Raw genomic sequence first — 22,447 nt, forward strand, 5'->3', positions numbered from 1 at the left:
AAATGACAAGGGGAGGAGTTGGAGCGAAATTGCTACCGCAGTTGATAAACCTGGTAACTTTTCAGCTGTTCTTCGTTAACGTGACATAAATAGGTTGTAATGATTTTCATTTAGTCAGGACTTTACACTGACACTAGCCACATGCATTGCAGGTAGATTGCAGTAAACATTGATTAATGCCTGGTTTTAAAATTAGTTAACTGGACTTGAAGCCATTATTTTGTGCCCATTGTTGGCCAACACACGGTACGATCGAACCCGATCGGACCGTTATACCTAGGATTTCTGTCGGCTAATGTGTGGTCTCTCAGGTTTAGAAAATGGACCGACAACTCTAAGATCGTATAGTGTGCGCTGGGCATTACACTATGAGGAAGGGAAGATAATTAAAAGGAGGTCGATAGTATCGTGCAATTAATTGATTTATTGTTTATCGCGACAGGCCTAGAACTATTGCTCACTAAAAACCTTCTTTTACCTTTTTATGGACAAAAATAGTTCGTTTTTGTTTGTAAATGGATCGTAATTTAGCATGTACACTAATAAACAACACATTTCACCTTGTTTAGTATTCACATTTAACAATTTTGAGTTTCTGTCAGGTTTACAAATATAATTAGTTGCACATTTTGAGGAATGCTTGAATTCAAGTTGGCTAAAACCACAATGCTGTTTGCATATACAGCAAAAAATTAAAAACACTCATGGAAACTAAAATGTTCAGTTTAGTACAGTCAGTTTTCAGAGGAAACCCCTTATACTGAAAATGTTTCTAAGGATTTATTAGGTTTACTTGATGATAGACTTTATTTGTTTATGAGAATTCAGGTCTGAGCCCATGAAGACACTGATAATTACTGATAACTAGGGACACAAAAATAGAAAGTTGCGTGTTACCAGCAACTTTATATTGCTGAATACTGTGGGAAATATAATACTCCATAGTCTGAGCTAATTGGATCATATAGACGTTGAAGAAAAATAGCCCAAACTTAAAGCCTTGAGGTACTCCACATGGGAATTTTGCTTGCCCTGATTTATTATCACCAAATGGCACAAAGTAGTTCAAGTCTGCCAAAGAGGTTCACACTTGTTTTGCACTGTAACATACAGTATATCCTGCTTAGTTTGCCATAAAAGTGAGAATTTTATGATCCTTTGTTTTGAACACCTACATCCAGTAAAACCAAAACAGGCTTTGTGATTTGTTGTTAAAACGCATCCCATTCATTCAAATTCTGTTGTGTATTTTTTCTTATTTTGTTAACTGGTATAGTCTTGATCTAGGGCAGTTTGCAAGGTTTTACTTTGTCCTGGGGGATGAAAATGGCCTTTACTTTAAAGTGCCTTACTTTGTAACTTCTTTGTCATTTATTTGACCTTTCTGATGATTGTTCTGCCTTTTGAATTTTTGCCAAGTATATGAAATGGTACTCTAAAATGTTAAATAAACATGGACCTCCTGTGATTATTTTTAATTATCTGTTCTCTCAGGTTATGTTTATGTGTAGCAAACTGATTGTTTGATGTTAAATAACATTTTCTGCTGTCAAATGTCCTAAAATTAGCAACTGAACAATGCTGTAAGTTCTCATTTTTAATATGAATAAATCTATCATTTTGATTCTCACTGGTGTCATCAACCCTTTTGTTTTATACAATGTTTTTTAAATGCAGAATAAATAGGAATTTATAAATACAATTTGCTGGGAAAACACTGTAAAACAATTTCACAAAATTATGTGACAGGGTGTTAACAGTTTTTTTTCCTTTAGTAGTGTGATCCAGCATAGATACACTGGTATATTTGAGGCTGTCTGTCTCACAGTCTGGCTGTGGGGTATAAATATTAATGTTGTGATCTCCTTACAGAGCCTTAATCCCACTAGGACAAAGACATCACTCCATAATCCTGAATCTCCGCCCACAGCAGATTGACTGAACACATTTGATTACATTTTCCAATAGTCCTAAAATGCCCCAAAAAACTGTGTACCTGATGTGACCAAAGCGTGACCCAGATTCAGCCAAACATGTGAAAACCGCACTGCGATTCCTGTGTCCTGGAAGTGTTTGCAGCCCTGTGTGTGTTTGAGGTGAACTTTAGAGAAATTTAACCTTAGGTCAGCCGCGGTCAGTTAACCCCTGAAGCAGTCCTCATTTGCCCCCAGCTCCCATCAACGTGGCCCTGTATCACTGCTTCTTTCTGAGGTTATGTAACACTGCAGCCCTGCAAAAGCTGCTGATGTGACAGATTCAAATTCCAACACAAACACACACATGCTTAGTGATCAGAACAGATCATGCTGTTCCCCTTGTGACTGCTGGCCTCATTTGTGTCATCATTATTGGCTGCTGTACTCTACCTTTTATATTGAATTCTAATGCCGTCATATTTTTGCATGTTGACATGTTGCTGTCTCGTTATAAAAATACGCTTTCTAAATCTGTGAGTGCGGATGCTGCAAAGGAGAAAAGGCAGCCAGGGAGAGGTTGCAGGTTTGCACCATGTGACCTCACCAGCTGTTGCTGTGTGCTGTTGGGAAAGACAGGAGGTGAAAGGGAGGGAGACAAATGGGGAGGGGTCGGTGAGCTTCCCTGTGGCGCACAATGTGACTGGTGACAATCCCTTGTTTCGCAAAGAGGGTGAGAGAGAGACAGAGGGAGATAGAGGAGAGCGGAAGATAAACACAAACATGCACAGGTAGAGATGTGAGAAGGGAGCTGCACGCACTCTCCTGATTCAGCGGAAGGGATTTATTCGTCACCTCTACCCCTGCAGCCTTTTACGCAGCGAGCCTGCTGCAAAACACACAGGGCAATCCTAAGCCAAGCAGCAGTCATCAATCCGCTGCGTGGATTAACAGCTCTCGTACAACTCGCTTTCAGTTGCTGGGTTCCCGCCGAAGCTGAGATCCACCAGCGGAGAGCGCAGAGGATGGAGACACCACAGAGCGACCGCTGCATTGACGATGCGCCAACAGGGAAACTGCGGGACAAATAGGGAGCCTAAAAGAAGAGCCGTGTGTTACTGCGCGTCTGTCTTGGGGAGCCCCCCTCCTCCTACATGGAGATGTTCATCATTATGGGATAGATGCGCCGGTTTGATCGTCGCCATGGATACAAGCACGCGTAAATTTACAGTGCGGAGATGGTTTTCCATCTACCTAAAGAACAAAGCAGCGCGGAACAAGAACAGTGCCGGGTTCTGTCAGCTGGAGGTTAGTCGTTCTATCAACTGGGCGTTTTTTTTAAGGTCTGATCAGACACGAGAGGCATGCACGTGTGAAAGCAGCTGCATCACTATTGGGATCTGTGTATGTGTGTTGGGTGTGTGTACTGATGTGTGGAGCTGGACAGGCAATATCCCAAAACATAAACACAGACAGCTGACTCACAGCTCACTGGTGTGAAAAGTGTTGCAGAATTATTCCGAAAGCAGTGCTAGTTTTTGCCCTTCTCTCTGTCTGCCAAGAACCAAAGCCTGAGGCCCACAGGAGATGTGTTTTTGGCAGACAGAGGGTGTGTGAGGCTGGGTGTAGGACGCACTGTCATACAGGGAAACACAAAGCAGAGGCAGGCAGGTTGGTCAATACATGGATCTAGACAGATTGATTCAGTTGACAGCCACAGCAGTGGACTTCTATTTATAACCCAAACACACCAGCAGGGTCACAGTGTGAGATGTCCAGCTCACCTGCCTACATGCCTGAGCTGTAAATGCAGTAAAACATTCACCAAGACCTCCTGTTGTGAATGCTGCTAGATCAGCTTGAGTGACCTTTTGATTATTGTTTGAGTGACTGTGTACAGTAGCTCTCTGGATGATAGCTGCTGCCCTCCATAATGACAAATATTCATGAACATTAAACTTTACATTTTGTCATGTTAAAACCACAGACTGAAAGTATTTTATTAAGTTTTTTAGCAATCAACCGTTCAATGATATGAGATCAAAACTTAACTTTGAAGTTTCCATGCAAAACGTGTGTGAATGCTTTTCTTTAGCACGCAAAGGGAACTTGGTCAGAGTTTATGGAAAGACAGAAAGAATCCTGAATGGAAATCTGTTGAAGGCTGCAAAAGACTTGAGATTGCCACAGAGGTTTGAATTGTACACCATTGTCCTCCTTCTTTATTCTGAATACTCCTAAACATGGTACAATTAAACAGTTTTTTTTTACAGAAGTCATCTCTTACTATGTGATGGAAAACTAACACTACACATCACTACTGAAACACCTTTCTCCCAACACAGTGATGGCAGTATCATGCTGCAACTGTAAGCTATAATGCTGCAAGTAAACTTGTTAGAGACTGCCAAAGATTTACAACTGAGGTGGAAGGAGGTTCATCACCTAGGAGACATCAAACACACAAGTAAAATGAAATAGTTTAGATCACAGCATCTTTGAATATTAAAATGGAATTGAATAATGAAGCTAGTTTAGAATCTGTGGCAAAGTAGTTGCTGCTCACAGACTGCTTTCTATCCAAACTATTAAATTATTATGGCATAATCTGGTAGACGCCTACATACACTGAAGTACTTTTATATAAACTTATTTGAGCCAGAGTTATTAGTGCTTCTTGTTGCTTTTTGTTATGGGGTATGGGGAAAATCTGCATAGGCTTCAAGTTCAATTTGATATTTTTTTCATTGACTCGTGCCTTAAAACTACCGTAATATGATGAAAATCTTCATGTAACAGAAACACTGCATGACGAACTTAATGAATGCTAGTTGAGAATGAATAGCAAGCTGAATGCCACGCTAACATTAAACGGCCTTTGTCTCTTTGTGCTGACAAATATCCCAATTGAGATATAAACAATTAAAAAAATAGTCATACTCAAAATTGCCTTAAATCTACAATCTACATTTTAAGCTGTATAGTATGTGACCCTTCCTGTGCACTTCAGGGGAATCCAAAAGGAAATCCATTTGGATTTATCAACTGTTACCTCAGTAAATATTTTTCTAATGAATGTTTGGTCTCAGATTTAATATATTGCAAAATGAGAGTGAAGTTTAGTTAATGAGTTTAGTAAATGAGAGTGAAGATCTATAAAGAGATCTGTGTATTACAGAACTCTTTATTGAGAACTAGAGAACAATGCTAGATTGCTTTGGGGCAAGACTTCCATTAACAAAATGCTGAAACCATTTTTAGTGTCCAAAATCAAATCCATTCCCTGTTTGTGCTTGTCCAGTTTCAATAAATCAATTGACTAAGAGCTGGATGTTTGGCTTAAAAGCTGCTGTGCCAAAAGCCTCCTGGGTAATTGCACACTCTAACACTTAGATGAATATTCTTTTTGGAAACACATTCGTTTCCCTTTTAAAAACTGGGCAGCTTTTATACATTGCACATGGTTTTCTATTTTTTCTGTCAGAAGATATTCTTATGAATTAGACACAGACATGTCTCACTGACACTGGCTTAACCTCTTGTATTGGTCTGCTAAAACTGTGAATTAAGTTTAACAATCAAATATAAAACAAGTTAAGGAGCTGTTTAACCAAATTCATTTCATGCAAGATTTATTGCTTCTCTGACAAAGTAATTATGCTGATTTATTGAACTTTCACAAGTTTACTGTTGCAAGCTTGTGAGTTACAACAGAAGTAATTTATTATAATGTATTATCATGCAAACAAACACATTTTTTAAATGAGTGTGCTTACTTAAGTTTATAATCACATCTGGAACAAATAGCTTTAACTTTAATTAATATGATCTGTCATTAAATATATTTACATTTCAGCAAAAGTCTGGAAAGATGCTATTTCTTTTAAGTCAGTTATTATCAAGAAATAAGTCTTAAAACCTTCTGAAACAGTAAAAACATGGAACATTTGTAATAATTTCTTAAGTGATTGCATTTATTTGTATTTTGTATTTGTATCTAACATGATGCATGTTTTTGGTTACTGGAGATTATTGCAGCAAATGATGTTTGTTCTGTCAGAGCCTAAATAAACCCAGTACAAAGGTAGCATTAGAGTAGTTTGCTGTCCTGGCAGAAACTGATCTCACAGTTTTATTTCCTGCTTCATTGGAATTTTAAATGCTTCTCTTGTTAGTAATTAGCATGAGAATGGTTATTATTCCTGTAGTAAACTGCAGTATATTTATTGCAGCACATTATTCAGCCTCTTGTGACAATAGAAAATTGGTTGTCTCAGCAACAGATGTGTAAAATGCTGCCGAGCCGCTGGTGATCAAGCCTACCGGGGATTAGCAGGGCAGAGACCCAAAGAGCCAACAGAAGGCATCCTAGAAGTTGGCCCACCACCAGCAGGGAAAAGAGTTGATGTTGTGTTCAATGTGAGCTAGTTGGCAGGCAAAGATGGAGACCTGGGCATCCTAATTTTATTACAATTAGGCTTTTGGGAGAGATAAATGTATAGTGCGGAGAAAAACATATTTGCTCCTCATAGATTTCTTCTGGTTTTGCTTGATTGCCACTCCTAAATGTTTCATATCATCAAGCAAATTGTAATATTGATGACAATGATCTACTTTACAGAAGCAAGGGCACCTCTAAAATACTGAGAAAAAACTAAATACATTTGAGTGGCCTAGCCAAAGTCTAGAATTTAATCAAATTCAGAAAGGCCTTAAACACATTGTTCAGTCTCAAAAACCCTCCAATGGAAATGAATTAAAACATTTCTGCAAAGGAGATTGGCACAATATTCCTCAGTGTTGATATTAAAGACTCATTGTCAGATATCAAAAACCCTTGATTAATGTCAGCTGTTGCTGCCATGGCAACAAGGTTTTAGGTTTACCTGTTCACATAGGGCTGGGTTGGTTTTTCCCCTTAATGAATAAAATCATCATTTGAAACCTGTTTTTTGTATTTACTCAATTTATCTTTATCCAATAATGAAACCTGTTTGATGATCTGAAAAAAAGCAAAAACAATAAATATATCAGGGTGCAAACACTTTTTCACATCACTTTAAACAGATAAAGTGATGGTTGCGAGAAGCCTCAGAATAATTTAAAAAATGTAAATATTACTAATTAATAACTTGGGCCTTTTCTGTATCCATTTAGTTTAGAGTTTACCCTCTTTCTGTCTTGTCAAGCTGTTTATGTCAATCAGGTTGTACAAACACAACTTTTGAATGAATAAATAAAGTGCAAATGATGATATCTGCATTTCTTTTCTCAGGATGACAGTGTACTTAAAGAGATTGACATCAGCCACCATGTTAAGGAAGGCTGTGAAAAAGCAGACCCGTCTCAGTTCCAGTTATTGAAAGTGCTCGGACAAGGATCCTATGGAAAGGTACTAAAACATGATACAGTAACTGATACCTGGAAACAGGAAACATTTGAAATTCTAGGAAGAAAAGGTGATTTTGGATAATGTATCATGATCCCTTAAAGACATTCTGAAGGTCATTAATAAAAGTAGCTTAATGTGTGTCAAATGTTTAGATTTGGAGTGTTATACAAAAAGTGGACAATTATTTTTGTTTAATTGAAAAAGAACTACAATTAGAGAAACTATGAACATTAATTTTGAAAAAGATTTTGATATCTGGATTTTATATATATATATATATATATATATATATATATATATATAATTCTTTCTCTTTCCATGTCAAAACATAAGAAATAAATTAAACTAAATATACACAAAACATACACAACACAGAAAAAAATGAGAAAAAAGGTTATGATCTTTCTTTTGACTGGAGTGGGGGTGTGCTTGTATGTGTGTTTATTCACCAGCAAGTCATCTGCTAATGATAAGCCTCCCATTTCCAATTATCTGTAGATTAGCTCCCTTGACAACAGCTTCATAGACCACTAGGCTTATTTAAATGAACAGAAGAACACAGACTCACTTGATTAGAGGTCTGCATTAGCCAAACATTCAACCCTGACAGTCATTGGCAAGCGGATGCTGTTTACAAAGCTGTGAGCAGACAATTGAGGTCGAGTCTCAGTGTGGCCTGGATTGCCTGCTTACATGGCTCAGTGTACTGCTGTCCTTTGACAGACCTTGTTTAAATCATAGCTGTTGCAGCTCCAAGACAGCAATTTACATTTCTGTTTGCAAAACACGATGGAAGCAAATGACCTTCAAGTTTGCAACCTACAAATTTTAGGCTAATGTAGATTGTATTTCAATTAACATTCTGGCAACAGCTTTGATTTTTATGTTTTATGTGCTTAAAAATGCTATATTCATCTTTTATGAAACGTTAGGAACAGTATGACTACCATAAGGTAACTTGTAACATGTGCTATTTATTTCTAGGTGTTCCTGGTTAGAAAGATCAGAGGGGTGGACAGAGGACAGCTCTACGCCATGAAGGTCCTGAAAAAAGCCACTCTAAAAGGTGGTACATTGAAACTCAATGAGTGAACACACATATCAGCTGTACAGAAACATCAACTCCAAGTCTTGGTTTATTTATTCACATGTAATTTAAAATAACAACTAACCTATTTATTTTGTTGCATGGCTAGGTCACTATATGCATTGCATTCCAAAATGTCTCTATTATGGAGGTGCTAATATACCAAGATTAAAAGAGGTTTTGTGTGTAAATTATTTTATATATATGGCTGTTTGATTTCTAAATGTACATGCCCTACATTCAAGGGATTTGGTGTAAAACAGGTTAATTCGTACTCTTACTGAGAAAAACATTTTTTAACATCTGCTGGGATTAACATGAACTAGAGTGAAGCAGGTTCAGATGTCATGTGCTAATCTATAGAGTTTTTGTACAAGATTGAATCCTCTTTACCCACACCCTGGAACTGGAAGAATCACAATCTCATCCTGTCAAGGAGAGAGATGCTGGAGTATAGAGGTTGTCTTATAGAATAGAATAGAATTACTTTATTCATCCCAGCAGGGAAATTATTTTGCAGTTACAGCAGTATAGAGACAAGACACACGACAACCACCACTGAGTAGCAATGTAGACAAGATAAAATAAGAATAAAATATGACATGCTGTCAATATAAAAAGCAGCTTAGAGCAGTTTTAATTTGCACAGGAGCAAGTTCACTTTACAGTGGCCAGTTAGGAAGATACTTGGTTTGTACTATGTTGAACTACATACAGAAATCTGTCAACTATGTAATAAGTAATCAGGACATGGCTGTAAATATTTAGAACTATTTGCTGCATGTTGAAGAGTAAAACGAGCTTCTGTTGTTTCTGATTATAATTCTGCAACTCCGTAGCAATATGGAAGCTCCTTCATTGTATTTTGTGTTACTTCAAATCAATACTCAGAAGCTTTTTACTAGGCTTTTGGAGCAGAATGTCTGCTTTAGCGCTAGGGATTTGTTTTCATCACAGAGGCATTCTGTAAATTGAATTATGTGCGTCAGTGTTCATCTGATGTAATATACAGTTTAAAAAAAATTTTTTTTAAAGAAAGTCTCAGCAACTTGAGTATAATGATATTGATAGAAAACAAATACATTTTTCAGTTTTGTTTTGCTGTCTTTATGTAATCCAAATTTTCTGATTTAAGATTTAGCAACATTAGATTTTGAGATATTTCTACTTTCTGTCAGGAGAACAATTTTTGACTATTTCGTAACTTTTTACAACTTTGAGCAAACTCAATAATCTTTTACGTTTGAAAAATTTATCTTATGTGGAATCACATGCCTTTTGATTACTAAATCATTGTCCTTATTGTACAATGACAATAAAGATTTATCTATCTATCTATCTATCTATCTATCTATCTATCTATCTATCTATCTATCTATCTATCTATCTATCTATCTATCTATCTATCTATCTATCTATCTATCTATCTATCTATCTATCTATCTATCTATCTATCTAAATGCTTTATTATTTATATAAAGAAGTCTGCAGCACGTTAAAATAGATAGAAGACACTAAAGCATGTTTTAAACATTTTTTCACCCCAATTATATCATGTTAACATTCTGTTTTTGTGATTTAGAAAAAAATCACATTAACTGTCAATTGCATTAAATGTCAATGAGTCAATGAAGTATTTAGTAATATTGATGAATTTAGAGATATTTACAATTCAGTTAATGACATTATTTCCTGTCTTTAGTGCGGGATCGAGTCCGATCAAAGATGGAAAGAGACATTCTGGCAGAAGTTAATCACCCTTTTATTGTTAAACTCCACTATGGTAAGTTGAATATTGTACTTCTGCAGCTTTACTTTTTGTATTTACTAGAGAAATAATTTAAAACCTAAATATTGTGCATAGTGAGAAGAAAATGTGTCAATCATAGTTTTGCACTGTGGTAAATACTTAATAAATACTTTCATTTAGGAAGGACATGCAGTTGCATCTGAATAAGTCAGAATAATCAAAACACTTCGCTAATTTAGCGACTCAGTTTAAAAACAGTAAACTCATATGACATATACAGTAGATAGGTATATATTTCTACTAATCTACCTAATCCTCAAAATTAAGTAGAATTCCATTTTAATACCAAAATGTCAGTGTACTGAGAAGTATATTAATGTATTTTATAGTACATGCACACAAAATTTGTCAGGAAACCTATTATTCCATCTGGCTCACATATGTTTTCAAACTCTAATTTTGGCTGCTGTGAGATTTCAATGGATAATTTGAGTCATCAGGGATGCTAAAAATAAAATAATTCAGAAAACATTCTGATTAATATTAATTCTCTTCATGAGAAAAAAAAAGTATTTTATCTATTAAATACTTTATCACAGTGCAAACATGCAGAGAACTATGCACACTGCAATAATTTCTTAAGATTACATCCTCAAAATGAAAAGTAGTGTAATAAATTTACAATAATACAAGCTCAATGTGTGTTGTGAAACTTGTACATCTGTGTTTGTGTTTAGCCTTTCAGACAGAAGGAAAGCTTTATTTGATCCTGGACTTCCTTAGAGGTGGAGATCTTTTCACTCGCCTATCCAAGGAGGTGGGCTTGCAAACAGTTTCCTGGAATAGAAAAAAAAAATACCAATAAACACAACATCTATTTGAAATGACTTAGGTTTAATTTTGGGAGTATTTTCATATAACACCTTCAGTTTTTGAGGTCAAAATCTTTTCAATTTCTTGAAACCATTTTGAGTTAAGTAAGCAGCTTTTTTAACCTGAAAACCAGAAACAATTGTCGGAGCGCAATAAAAGAACAAATATATGTATTAAAATGTTACAAAGTCAACCTTATGGCACTGCCGCAATTCACTTTTCTTACCACTTTAGGTCATTATTAACACGTCTAATGAATTTATTTTATACTTGTACCCCAATGTGCTGTTACTACATATTCTTTATTTGCTTAGGTAATGTTTACAGAGGAGGATGTGAAGTTTTACCTTGCAGAGTTGGCCCTGGCCCTGGACCATCTACACAGTCTGGGGATAATCTACAGAGACCTTAAGCCGGAAAAGTACGTAACATACACAATAAAAGCTTAATTTCCTATGGATGTTTATTTAACTAAATCTTAGTGTTGTTTGTTTTTTTTATCAGTATTCTCCTGGATGAGGAGGGACACATAAAGATCACAGGTCAGAATATGCAGTTGTAACAATCTTTAAATGTTTTTTTTTTTCTGTCCATATTTGTCTTACATCTGCATCTGTGTTTCTGCTCAGACTTCGGACTGAGTAAGGAAGCCATTGACCATGATAAACGAGCATACTCTTTCTGTGGGACCATTGAGTACATGGCTCCTGAGGTCGTAAACAGGAGAGGACACACACAAAGTGCTGACTGGTGGTCCTTTGGGGTCCTAATGGTGAGAATTATTCAATTAAACACACAAATATTAATAGCGAGAGTATCTGTTTGCTTTCACTACCTCAGATTGAAGTGCTACTTGTTACTTGTGTGGAATGATAATAAACTTCAAACAACTTAGATACAGTAGGACAGACTTACGTCAGTAATAATGTAGAACTGGTGTGACTTCCTCATTTCAGTTTCCTATTACAGTGAAAATGCTCAGTTACAAAAGTGTTGCAGAAGGATTCACACTTTTTCATGCTTTGGGACATTATAAACACAAATCTTTACTTCATTAGGATTTTTATTTGATAGACCAACACAAAGGTTTCCACAATTAAAATTCAGTAAAATGCATTTTAAACATGCATTGTATTTGTGACCCCCTCAACCATAAATTAAATGAAGTGTGACCAATTCCCTTATAGGTGGAATGTTATGCAAAAGTGAAATTTTTTTGAGTACTTAACTGTTAAATCTAGTCAACCAGTGTGTAAGTTACTTTAAATATAAATACAGTTGTTTTGTGATGTTTTATTAAAGAACACTACCAAACAGAATCATGAAGCCCAAGGAACAGACCAAACAGATTTTTTAGATGCTCCCGAAGACACAAGGTGGCAGACGAGGTTCAACTTGGAGTGGGAAATAACACCTAAAATGCAGCTAGAACTAAAATAGAATAGTTTAGATTAGAAGAGAGAATGATCTAGGGTCTAGACAAAGCAGCACTCAAAAGCTGGTTTTCTCAGACATCCTCAGTTAAAAACGAGCCCGTCCGTCCGTCCATCCGTCCATCCATCCATCCATTGATCCATCCATCCTCCCCAGCTGCCTTTTTAACCATTTTCACGCAGAACAATGAAGTGTTTTCAGACATATTGTCTATTATTCATGTGTTTAATTTGGGTTAAAGTGTTTGCAGACTGTTTGGTTAGCGACAATAACTTGTGACCATAATTAAAGGCTGAACTGTAGCTCAACAGAGAAATTGACAGACTTGCCTTTTGGCTGAACTCTCTCTTCACAACACAGAATCATAACATTTCTACGCCCCAAACCCCCTGTCAATCTCTCTCTCGTATGCCCTCATAAATCTGAAAAATACTTTGAGGTCGCTTCCATTTTGAGACAGAAGTTTGCTTCTAACCTGGAGTTGGCAGTCTATTCTTTTCCAGAGGAGAACAATAGCCCCAGACTAAGAATTGTTGTTGTTTTTCAACTATTTCAGGTTTTTGTGAAAGTGTCTTTGGAATATCTTTGCTTGATGAACCCAAGAGGACATAATCAAAAAATATTATGATCTTATTTACCTAGTGGTTCTTTTCTTTAAACATTCTTCCAGGAAATCCATAGTAAAACATTTTGTGGAGCTGGTTCTGTGGATCTTGATAGCATACAGTAGCAGTGGGTCATTTTCAAGGTTAAATAAATGTCAAATTCAGTTTAACATTTAACAATAGAAGCCAGACTTATAAAAAAAACCCAGAAAGCCACATGCAGTCTACGTTTTATTAGATGAGTTACATGTTCTGACAATTTTTGTTCTGTTTTTCAGTTTGAAATGTTGACTGGATCTTTGCCATTCCAAGGAAAAGATCGGAAGGAAACAATGGCGCTTATTTTAAAGTAAGAACAAATATTTTCACATCTTCTGTCTCTTAAACTTGCTTAAACCTTTTCATTGAATAATTTCCAATTAACCTTGGGCAAAATTCATTCTATTCTAAAACAATTCAGTGTTTATTGACATTTAGTTGGTTTTCTTCTTGACTGGGTCCTATAATTGGATATTAGGCCCTGTTCTTAAATTTAATAGTTATCATTTTCTCTATCATCTGTATGTTGCTATGTTGATACTGTTTGTTAATATGTTAACTGTCTATGTTTGTGTCTTGTCTGTTCAGGGCAAAGCTTGGAATGCCACAGTTCCTCAGCCCTGAAGTCCAAAGTTTATTGAGAGCACTCTTCAAGAGGAACCCTGCCAATCGTCTAGGTCTGCTGTTCAAAAGCTTCGTACATAATTGATCTGTTAACACTAATGTGATGCATTAGTTTTGATTATATTTTAACCTATTTAAAATGAGCTATGGTCTACAAATGAAGCCCTCTATCATTTAGTTTCAGTTTCCAAAGATGAGGAAACCATAAACCTACTGTAGACTCCAAAGGTGATATTTCACCTGATTATAGCCAATTCAATTGATAGCCAATTTAATTGAGTCTGAGGGCGGTGGGGGTTGTGAGGGTATTCACTTGATTGTAGCCTGCAGTTCATTTTTAGTCAGCTATCAAGCAAACAGGCATTAGAATGTGCATTTGGGATATTTTCCTCCATAGCTGTGATCATTTACATCTTTTTGTCAATCTGTGTGACTGACAGGAGCCGGACCAGACGGAGTGGAAGAAATTAAAAGACACCGCTTCTTTGCATCAATTGACTGGAATGTAAGTAAATTAGATTTACCACATTTTTTATGTGCTACAATATATGCCAACAACAAAGACGTTCTGTTATGTGCAAATGGTGTGAACATAGTCCAAATGAAGTAAAAGTTAGCAAGTAAAAACTCTCTTCTAACAACTTTTTGTGACTCATACTACAAAGCCTTGCGCTCAGAGAGTTTGCTCATGTCCATATGATCTGTCTTAGAAATTACCTGTGCTGTCAGCATGAAACCTTGACATCCTTTGCTTTGATCTGCGCTGCTTGAAAAGGATCATTCTCTGCAGTGTAATGCTCCTTGCTCTGACTGAGATTCTCTTCAAGTAGTCTAATTAACCATGCTGCATCAAAACCGGAGATGCGGCATGGTAAGATTGTCTTTGGACAGTCTTACACCTACTAGGGAATAACATCAGAGTTGAAACTCACTGAGTAGCTTTACAATTTTGCATACATGAAATGCAAAGCACTTTTTAACTGTACAGGTACAGTGCTGTGAATCAGCACCAGTCCTCTTACAGATTTCTTCTTCTGTTTTAAATCATAAAGTAAATTCTAATATCGCAAATTAATATGACAGTTAATCACCCCTGTTAAATCACGAATTAACTGTGATTAACCACAGTTTGTTTTTAAATTTCACTCTCCACACCCAGTCCTGATTTATAATTGAATCAAGAAATAACTTAAACAGAACCTAACTTTTAACATCAACTAGGTTAAATGATAAAAATAGCAACGCATTATGTTCCGATTAAAAAAAATAAAAATAAAGAAGAGACAAACAATGTTATGGATCTACTTTTAAAATTAGAGCTGGTACCAAATAACTACTATTGATTGAGATATTGAGAATATGCTGAAAATTGTGTCTAAAAATCCTCTAAAAGTCGTTTTCTTACCTTAGCAAATAAATAACTAAATTTGTCTTGTTTTGTCCTGCTATATTGAAATCATTTAACTAACTTGTGCATGGAAATGGAAATCCACCATCTAGCTTTGTCAATAGTGATGCTGAATTTTTCTACAGAATCCACGATATTCTGCTTTCAGCATTTACTAATCTCTCTTCTCGTTCCTGTGCTCATCACCTTGTGGTCATAACCTTCACTACCTTTCAGCCACATTTTTTTCCTATTTTCAGACAGTGTTTGTCAAAATAAGAGACTTATGTTTTTCTCCACACCATTCAAATAAATCATCACTATCAGAGTGAGTGGTTTACCTGTTATTGTTTGTGATTATTAAATCTGTCTTAAAATTCTCATTATTTCTTAAAAAGTTACTTCCATAATTCTATAAAGCAGACACAGCCTGTAGCCTGAAGAATATGAAATGCAGTGAGCTGCATCCCCACCTTAAATACAGCTTTTTGTAGTATTTGTGGCCTGTGTCAGGAATCTGTTTTTACCCCAATGAGCCCAGACATACTCAACAGATGTTGCACTAGTGACACCTACAGGCCATAATCAATAATAACAGTTCACAGTGTTCAGTTTTCAACAGCCAGGATAATACAGTAAATGTGGGTTCTAGGGTTAGGGTTAGGGTAAGGTTAGGGTAACTACCCTAACACTATCCCTATTTAGAGTTTTGTAAATTACTTCATTTTGCTCCAATTACATTTCAGCACCACTTTCAGGACACTGTGTTACTGTTAAGTTAGTTCATGTTCTTCTTGATGATTGCTCTGTAGTTTACTCCATCTATCTTTACATCAACTCAGACCCTGTTGAAGAAAAACAGCCCATGGAGAAACCCACCACTATGTTTCCCTTATGTCTTTGGTAACTATGTTGAGATACCAAAGACACATTGGCTGCTTCTTTGGTTAATGTTATCCTTGCCCAAGCTTAGCTTAGGTGGAGGAGCATGTCTTGTTTGGTGTGCAGCTGTACTTCTTTTCATTTTCAGATGGAGGATTCAATATTACGCTGTGAAAGGTTCTAAGCTTTGGACATTGTTTTATAACCTGACTCTGCTCCTTAGTCATCATAATGCTGTTTGTTAACTAATGTAACCCAAGAAATGTATGAGAACTGTGTAGAGCAGTTGAATTCATACAAAGATTAAATTACACACTCTGTTGACAAATTTACATTTGAAAGCAGTTTGTTCCCCTGGATTTTATTTAGGGAAATCAAAGAAAAGCACAGTTTACAGAAAAGTTAAAGGGGTGTGAATACTTTAGTGTACAGTGCACTGTGAGACTGTGTTGTTATGAATATAATTTATAACAACATAGGTGGAATATAATTTATTTTCTTTGATGCTATGAACAGCAGTTTTCATGCTTCAAAAGCAATTTCATCTGCTTATAGTAATGAGCTGCCGTCATAGTTTTTCACATCGTTATGTTTCTTTCTTTAGTAAAGCTGATGGTACTTGCTAATGTATCATTGTTGTTATCTGGCTCTATAGAAGCTGTATAGGAAAGAGATGAGGCCTCCATTCAAACCGACTGTAGGAAGACCTGAAGACACTTTCCATTTTGATCCCGAGTTCACCTCCAGAACACCAACAGGTAACTCAGACCCAGGCATGAACATGCAGAGGGGACAACATACTCAAAATAAAACAATTCCATTATCATTTTGATTCAACTCTTGTTAGAAGTGTATACATTGATAAAATAGGTAGACAGATATATTTACCACAGCTTGGGAATCTTTGTGTTTTGTTCTATCTCCAGATTCTCCAGGGATTCCTCCAAGTGCAAACACACATCAGTTGTTTCGTGGTTTCAGCTTTGTGGCCACTAATCAGACTCAAGAGGCTACTGTTGCTCCTGTCGTTCCTTCCCGGCAAGAAGTGAACATTAACCCCATAGCGCAAGTATGCAACATTTAGCAAAACATCTCATGACAAAACAGTTTACACTTACTCACGATTTGACATATATAATTATATGTGATGCTAACTGACAGGTTATCTGGTATTTTTACTTAAAATGACTAATAAAAATGACATGATGATCTCCAACAGCATATCCGCAACAATGTGGCTTTCAAAGATACGTATGAACTGAAGGAAGAAATCGAACAGTCAGGACCCTTTGTCCGCAAAAGATGTCTGCACAGAATTACTGCTGTGGAGTATACAGTGAAGGTAGGAGAAACTGTTCATATGAACTTTTCACTGGGCTTTAGAAATGTGGAGGATAGTTTGTTTTGGCTACAAACAGGAAAACTAGCTCAAAATGTCCTGTTTTCATTTTCTAAAAAACTGCTTGCTGCAATGTAATTTATGAAAACATTACTTTTTGAAAAGTGGCTTTGATACAGACAACAATGTCCTTAGTTCAAAGATAAAACATGTCATGAAATGTTGAAACCACTTACAAAATCACTGGCATTTCCATTCCATCCATTTACATCAGTTTGATGCATTTTTAGAAGTACCAAATAAAATATATCTCTAACATATTAAATAGTTGTATGTTTGTGCAGTTTATAACAAATTCTGTGTTCCTGTTTATTAAATCAGATTATTGACAGAGCCAAAAAAGATCCATCAGAGGAGATTGAAATCCTTTTACGATATGGACAGCATCCAAATATAATTACCTTGAGAGATGTAAGTAAAAGCAAAAACATGATGAAAAGATAAAATGTCAAGCAGAGCTGCAGATTCTTTAATTTTCTGAAAATTAACCTGAATTTTTTTTTTTTTTCCTCTTAAATACGAATGTCCTCTTCCCCCCACATGTAGGTCTTTGACGATGGCCAATGTGTTTTCTTGGTTCTTGACGTAATGCGAGGAAATGAACTCCTGGACAAAGTTCTGAGGCTGCCAAATTTCACAGAGAGGGATGCATCAGACGTTATCTGTACACTGACCAAAACTGTAGAGTATCTACACTCCCAGGGGGTAAGATGGCCTGTTATGAAACAATTATAAAAATGATTACTGTGGAAATACAGTACGTCCCACAATTATTGGCATGACTGGTGAAGGTTTGCACAAAAAATAAATTGCTCTTTCACTGTGTTGAAAGAAATCACACACTAAAACATTTATTAAATCCACCATTATTTTCCTCATTCCATTTTCTCTTTGTATCATCAGACTATCTCCAAAATTTTAATTTCAAATTTTTACTTTCTTTTTCCCTGGGGTATAAAAAATGTCTCTCGTCTCAATTCGTCAGGCTTGCTGGTAATTGTCGACAGTGCTGTGCTTATACCATAAAGTTATTGCATCATCAGACAAATGATAAATATTAGTATCTCCAAGCACACCAAAAAACATGCAGGCTGGTTGATGATTAGCTTTGTTCCAGGTTGTTCATCGAGACCTGAAACCCAGCAACATTCATTATGCTGATGAGGCTGGACTCCCAGAATCCATCAGGATATGTGACTTTGGTTTTGCTAAACAGCTCCGTGCTGAAAATGGCTTATTGATGACTCCATGTTACACAGCCACATTCATGGCTCCTGAGGTACCGTTACTACTGATCGGCACTGTAAAATATCTGCTATTTCCCCAACATTCAAACATGAGAAAACAAAGTGCTTAATGTGTATTTTGTGTGTTTAGGTTTTAAGGAAACAGGGTTACGATGCAGCCTGTGACATCTGGAGCCTGGGGATCCTCCTATACACAATGATAGCTGGGTTAGTGCAAACTTTAAAAACAAGAAAACCGCTACTGCTGTCAGTGTTTAAAAATACAATTTATTGGTCTATTGTCAGTATTAAGCTTGTGCAATGTCATAATTCCTTGCCCATAATCCCACTGCTGCAGTCCTATAAATAACCTCCCCTGGAACAAAAGCAGCACAAACAATAAGAGAGAAGGTCAACCTGAGGACGATTCTCATTTCATCCCTTTTCCCATTCACCTTCTATGTTCTCTATTAGAGCTTTATAGTATCTACAAACTGTAAATATACATATTTCCCAAAGTGCTATCCAAAATAGTTTACTGTTTTTCTACTGATTTACCACGTTATTGAATAACTGTAGACTTCTCAATCTTGTTCAGTTTCAGCCCATTTGCCAGTAGCCCTAATGACACCGCAGAGGAGATTCTGGCTCAGATTGGAAGTGGGAAAGTTGTCATCACAGGAGGGAACTGGGACTTGGTGTCTGAAGCTGCCAAGGTTACATCTTAATGTTCTCTGACATATATTAAAAAAACGGTCTTTCTTTTGTTAAGATACTGATGCTGTCAAGTTATTCTAATATAACCTGTGTGTTATCTGTTCCTCTTTAACAGGACATTGTGATAAAGATGCTCCATGTGGATCCTCACCAGCGTCTTACTGCCCCACAGGTAGGATGCTTTGTTAAAATAAACTCACCAACAATGAACAGGTAGTTAGTGTAGGTTCTAAACTCTTTTTTCTGTTAAGAAATGCAGAAAAATTGTAGTAAATAAACTGTAGTAATTTATTTACTACAATTTTAATAAGTTTATTTTACTTTCAATCAGAGCAGTATGCTGCACTTGCTGTGTGTTGCCAATGGTTTATGATGTTCTTTCTCAGTGTTGTCATTCTAATTGTTATTAAATATGGACTGAAAATGGATTATCAGTTTTACTGCGATGCTCTTTAGGTTCTTCGGCACCCGTGGATTGTTGAGAAAGAGCAGCTTTCTGACAGACCTCTCACCAGGCAGGATGCTCTCACTGTCAAGGTCAGACCCTTTCTGCATGTCATTCTTTATCTATATGTGACTGTGCCTCATTATAAGCTAACCACCAAAATTGAATTCCCCTGTATATGTGATTAGAAAAGGCTAATATTTAGTCAAATGTAAGTGTTATTAGGTCAAAAACATGTTGAACTGATAAGCCAGACTGAGCTTTTTGTTTATTTCTATTCATGAAATAAATAGCAGCAGATTGTTAGTTGACATGATCATCTTAACATCTCTGTGTATTTGATGTATGCCTTAATTAAAGAAAATTGATATTGAGATGTAAATACTATAATTATTGTTGTATGTATGAATGTTCTTTATTATATTATCATCATACACCTCATGACATACAACAGTTTGACTCCAGAATCCACTAGATGGCACTTTTTCCACTTACTGGATTGTTGGACAGATCATCTAATTGCATTGCCCTTTATGTCCCGCCAGGGGGCGCTGTTTGCCACATATTCTGCTCTGAAGCGATGCGCTCCTGCTCCAGTCCTGGAACCAGTGCAGTCCTCCGGTCTGGCTCAGCGAAGAGGGATGAAGAAGCTGGGCAGTTCAAGCGTCACTTCGGAACCTAAAGAAAAGGAATAACTTTAATATTGGAAATGAAAGGCGAAAGGGGAACTTGAGTCACAATGAAGACCTGCTTCAAAAAGAGACTCATGTTCTGACAAGCACAAAATTATGCCTAATTAACAAAATGGCATCAAGATTGACTTGGTTCTCAGTGCAATTTCCAAACTGTATCAAAATGAGCTAATTTTACACTGTGACATAACACTTATTATGCATGTCTTCATACAGAACTTTTCTCTATGATCACAATAAAGTGGCTTTAGTGGAGACAATTAAATTTTACATGCAGATGCCTTCATAGATCCTTTGGATCTCTCTGACCTGTCTTGTAGCCATTTCATACTTAATTACTTAATTCAAAAACAGCCCTTTCATGGAGTAAGCCCTCCATTCAGTTACAATATACATGTACTCATTTTAGTCCAAGCAAAGAGGTTGACAAGGAGGGAGTACTTTTGTGCAATATACACTGTGCAATACACCCAGCTTAACTGGAACTGCCTTGGGTTTCACATAACTTAAAATAAGAAGAATGGACTGGGAAATAAAAATGAAAATCACTTTTTGGTGCCACAAAAAACACATAGTAGACAATTCTTTCAAGATCTTTTTAGCTTATATTTTGACTCAATGTGGCACTCATTATAGCAATATTTTTCTTCCATTATTTTGGGAGTTTTGCATGAATATATATATATATATATAGAAAGACATGTAAATATCCTTAGAGAAGTAGTTCTGAGGTAACTATGGCACTGACTTTTATTTTCATAATGTATGCTTCATAGTTGTGTCTGTGTATATTTATATTGATATCTCCATAATTTTGGCATTTGACTCTTTATGTATCCCAGATCTATTTTACTGAGACAGCAGAAAATAGGTATAAGACTGTATGGGTTGTAGTAGCTGTGCCATACTGTAAACCCATTTTTGTCTGCAAACACTTCAGTTAAAAATTACGCATTGTTAAATTACCACTGAATATGGGAACACATTGTTCTATTTGACCTCTACCAAGGCTAGCAATAAGCTTGTTTTTTCATTACACTGTCAGAGCCACATTATTTGAGAACACTTTTACTAAATGTTTGTTTATTCTGTTTATTGCTGCAGTCCTGGTTGCATCTATCAAGATGAGGAGCAGAATACATAAGGCAAGACCATAAAAAGGCTTACAGAATGCAGACGTCAGTGGCACTTTTTGCCAGCAGAAATGAAAACTATAATTTTTCACAAACATTATTAGATGCTAAAACCAAGAAAAGCAAATATGGTAAATAAAAGAACTTGTAGCATATGGTGTATATCCTACTGTATGTTCTCAAATGCATAAGCTATTACTTTATATGTCTGTAACAGATTTAGGTGGGACCGATGCAGTACTTTAGGTGTACAATAGTTGCTTTAGATTTTGTGCAATATGCCCCATGTTGGAGGTAAAGCTGTATATATTGTTTGCTAATCAGGTTGTACATACTGTCATGCAAATTCAATACTGAAGAGGTTAAAATGGGTGTATATATGCCAAGCTGTACTACGACATGCAGCCAGAAGGACTGCAAATTTTGTGTTTGCATTTCTAAGGAAACTGTAAATATAACGAGATGTTGTTCATCCATTGCTTATAGACTGCACAGACTGTCTACACCTGGTCAGGCATTGAAATGACTGTCTAAAAAGGCCAAAGTTTTTTCAAATAAAGTATATGAATAACAATGTAAATAGTTAAATGAAAAGTCTGTTTACACAGACAGTCCACCGTTTCATTTCTTAATGCCATACAGAAGAAATACAGAGTTAGTTCAATTTTATCTGAAGATAAAAAGCTTAAAAGATGCATTCAAGCCGGTTGCAGTGAAACTGAGAGATCACTTTTAGCTATGTTTTACAGGGTTACATCACCATTAAAATGTGAATAAAAAATCATGTAAATAAAACACAAAAAACAAATACACAATAATTGTAATCCATTGAAGCACAAGGAATAGATT

The 22,447-nt window shown here is 36.2% G+C and overlaps 1 protein-coding gene across 1 annotated transcript; it reads left to right on the top strand.

Moving 5' to 3' along the window:
- The first annotated feature begins 2,565 nt into the window (after positions 1-2,565).
- Positions 2,566-22,178, top strand: rps6ka2 (ribosomal protein S6 kinase, polypeptide 2). The gene is made up of 22 exons (XM_028015853.1): positions 2,566-3,221; positions 7,189-7,305; positions 8,290-8,371; positions 10,095-10,175; positions 10,880-10,959; positions 11,330-11,436; positions 11,520-11,557; positions 11,645-11,787; positions 13,333-13,403; positions 13,682-13,770; positions 14,158-14,222; positions 16,642-16,744; positions 16,913-17,055; positions 17,206-17,328; positions 17,707-17,796; positions 17,932-18,090; positions 18,503-18,664; positions 18,763-18,839; positions 19,210-19,327; positions 19,444-19,500; positions 19,785-19,865; positions 20,319-22,178. The coding sequence occupies exons 1-22, from the start codon at positions 2,973-2,975 to the stop codon at positions 20,466-20,468; spliced, it is 2,385 nt and encodes a 794-aa protein (XP_027871654.1). The 5' UTR covers positions 2,566-2,972; the 3' UTR covers positions 20,469-22,178.
- The last annotated feature ends 269 nt before the right edge of the window (positions 22,179-22,447 follow it).

This window comes from Xiphophorus couchianus, chromosome 4, assembly GCF_001444195.1.
Source record: "Xiphophorus couchianus chromosome 4, X_couchianus-1.0, whole genome shotgun sequence".
Lineage (NCBI taxonomy): Eukaryota > Metazoa > Chordata > Actinopteri > Cyprinodontiformes > Poeciliidae > Xiphophorus > Xiphophorus couchianus.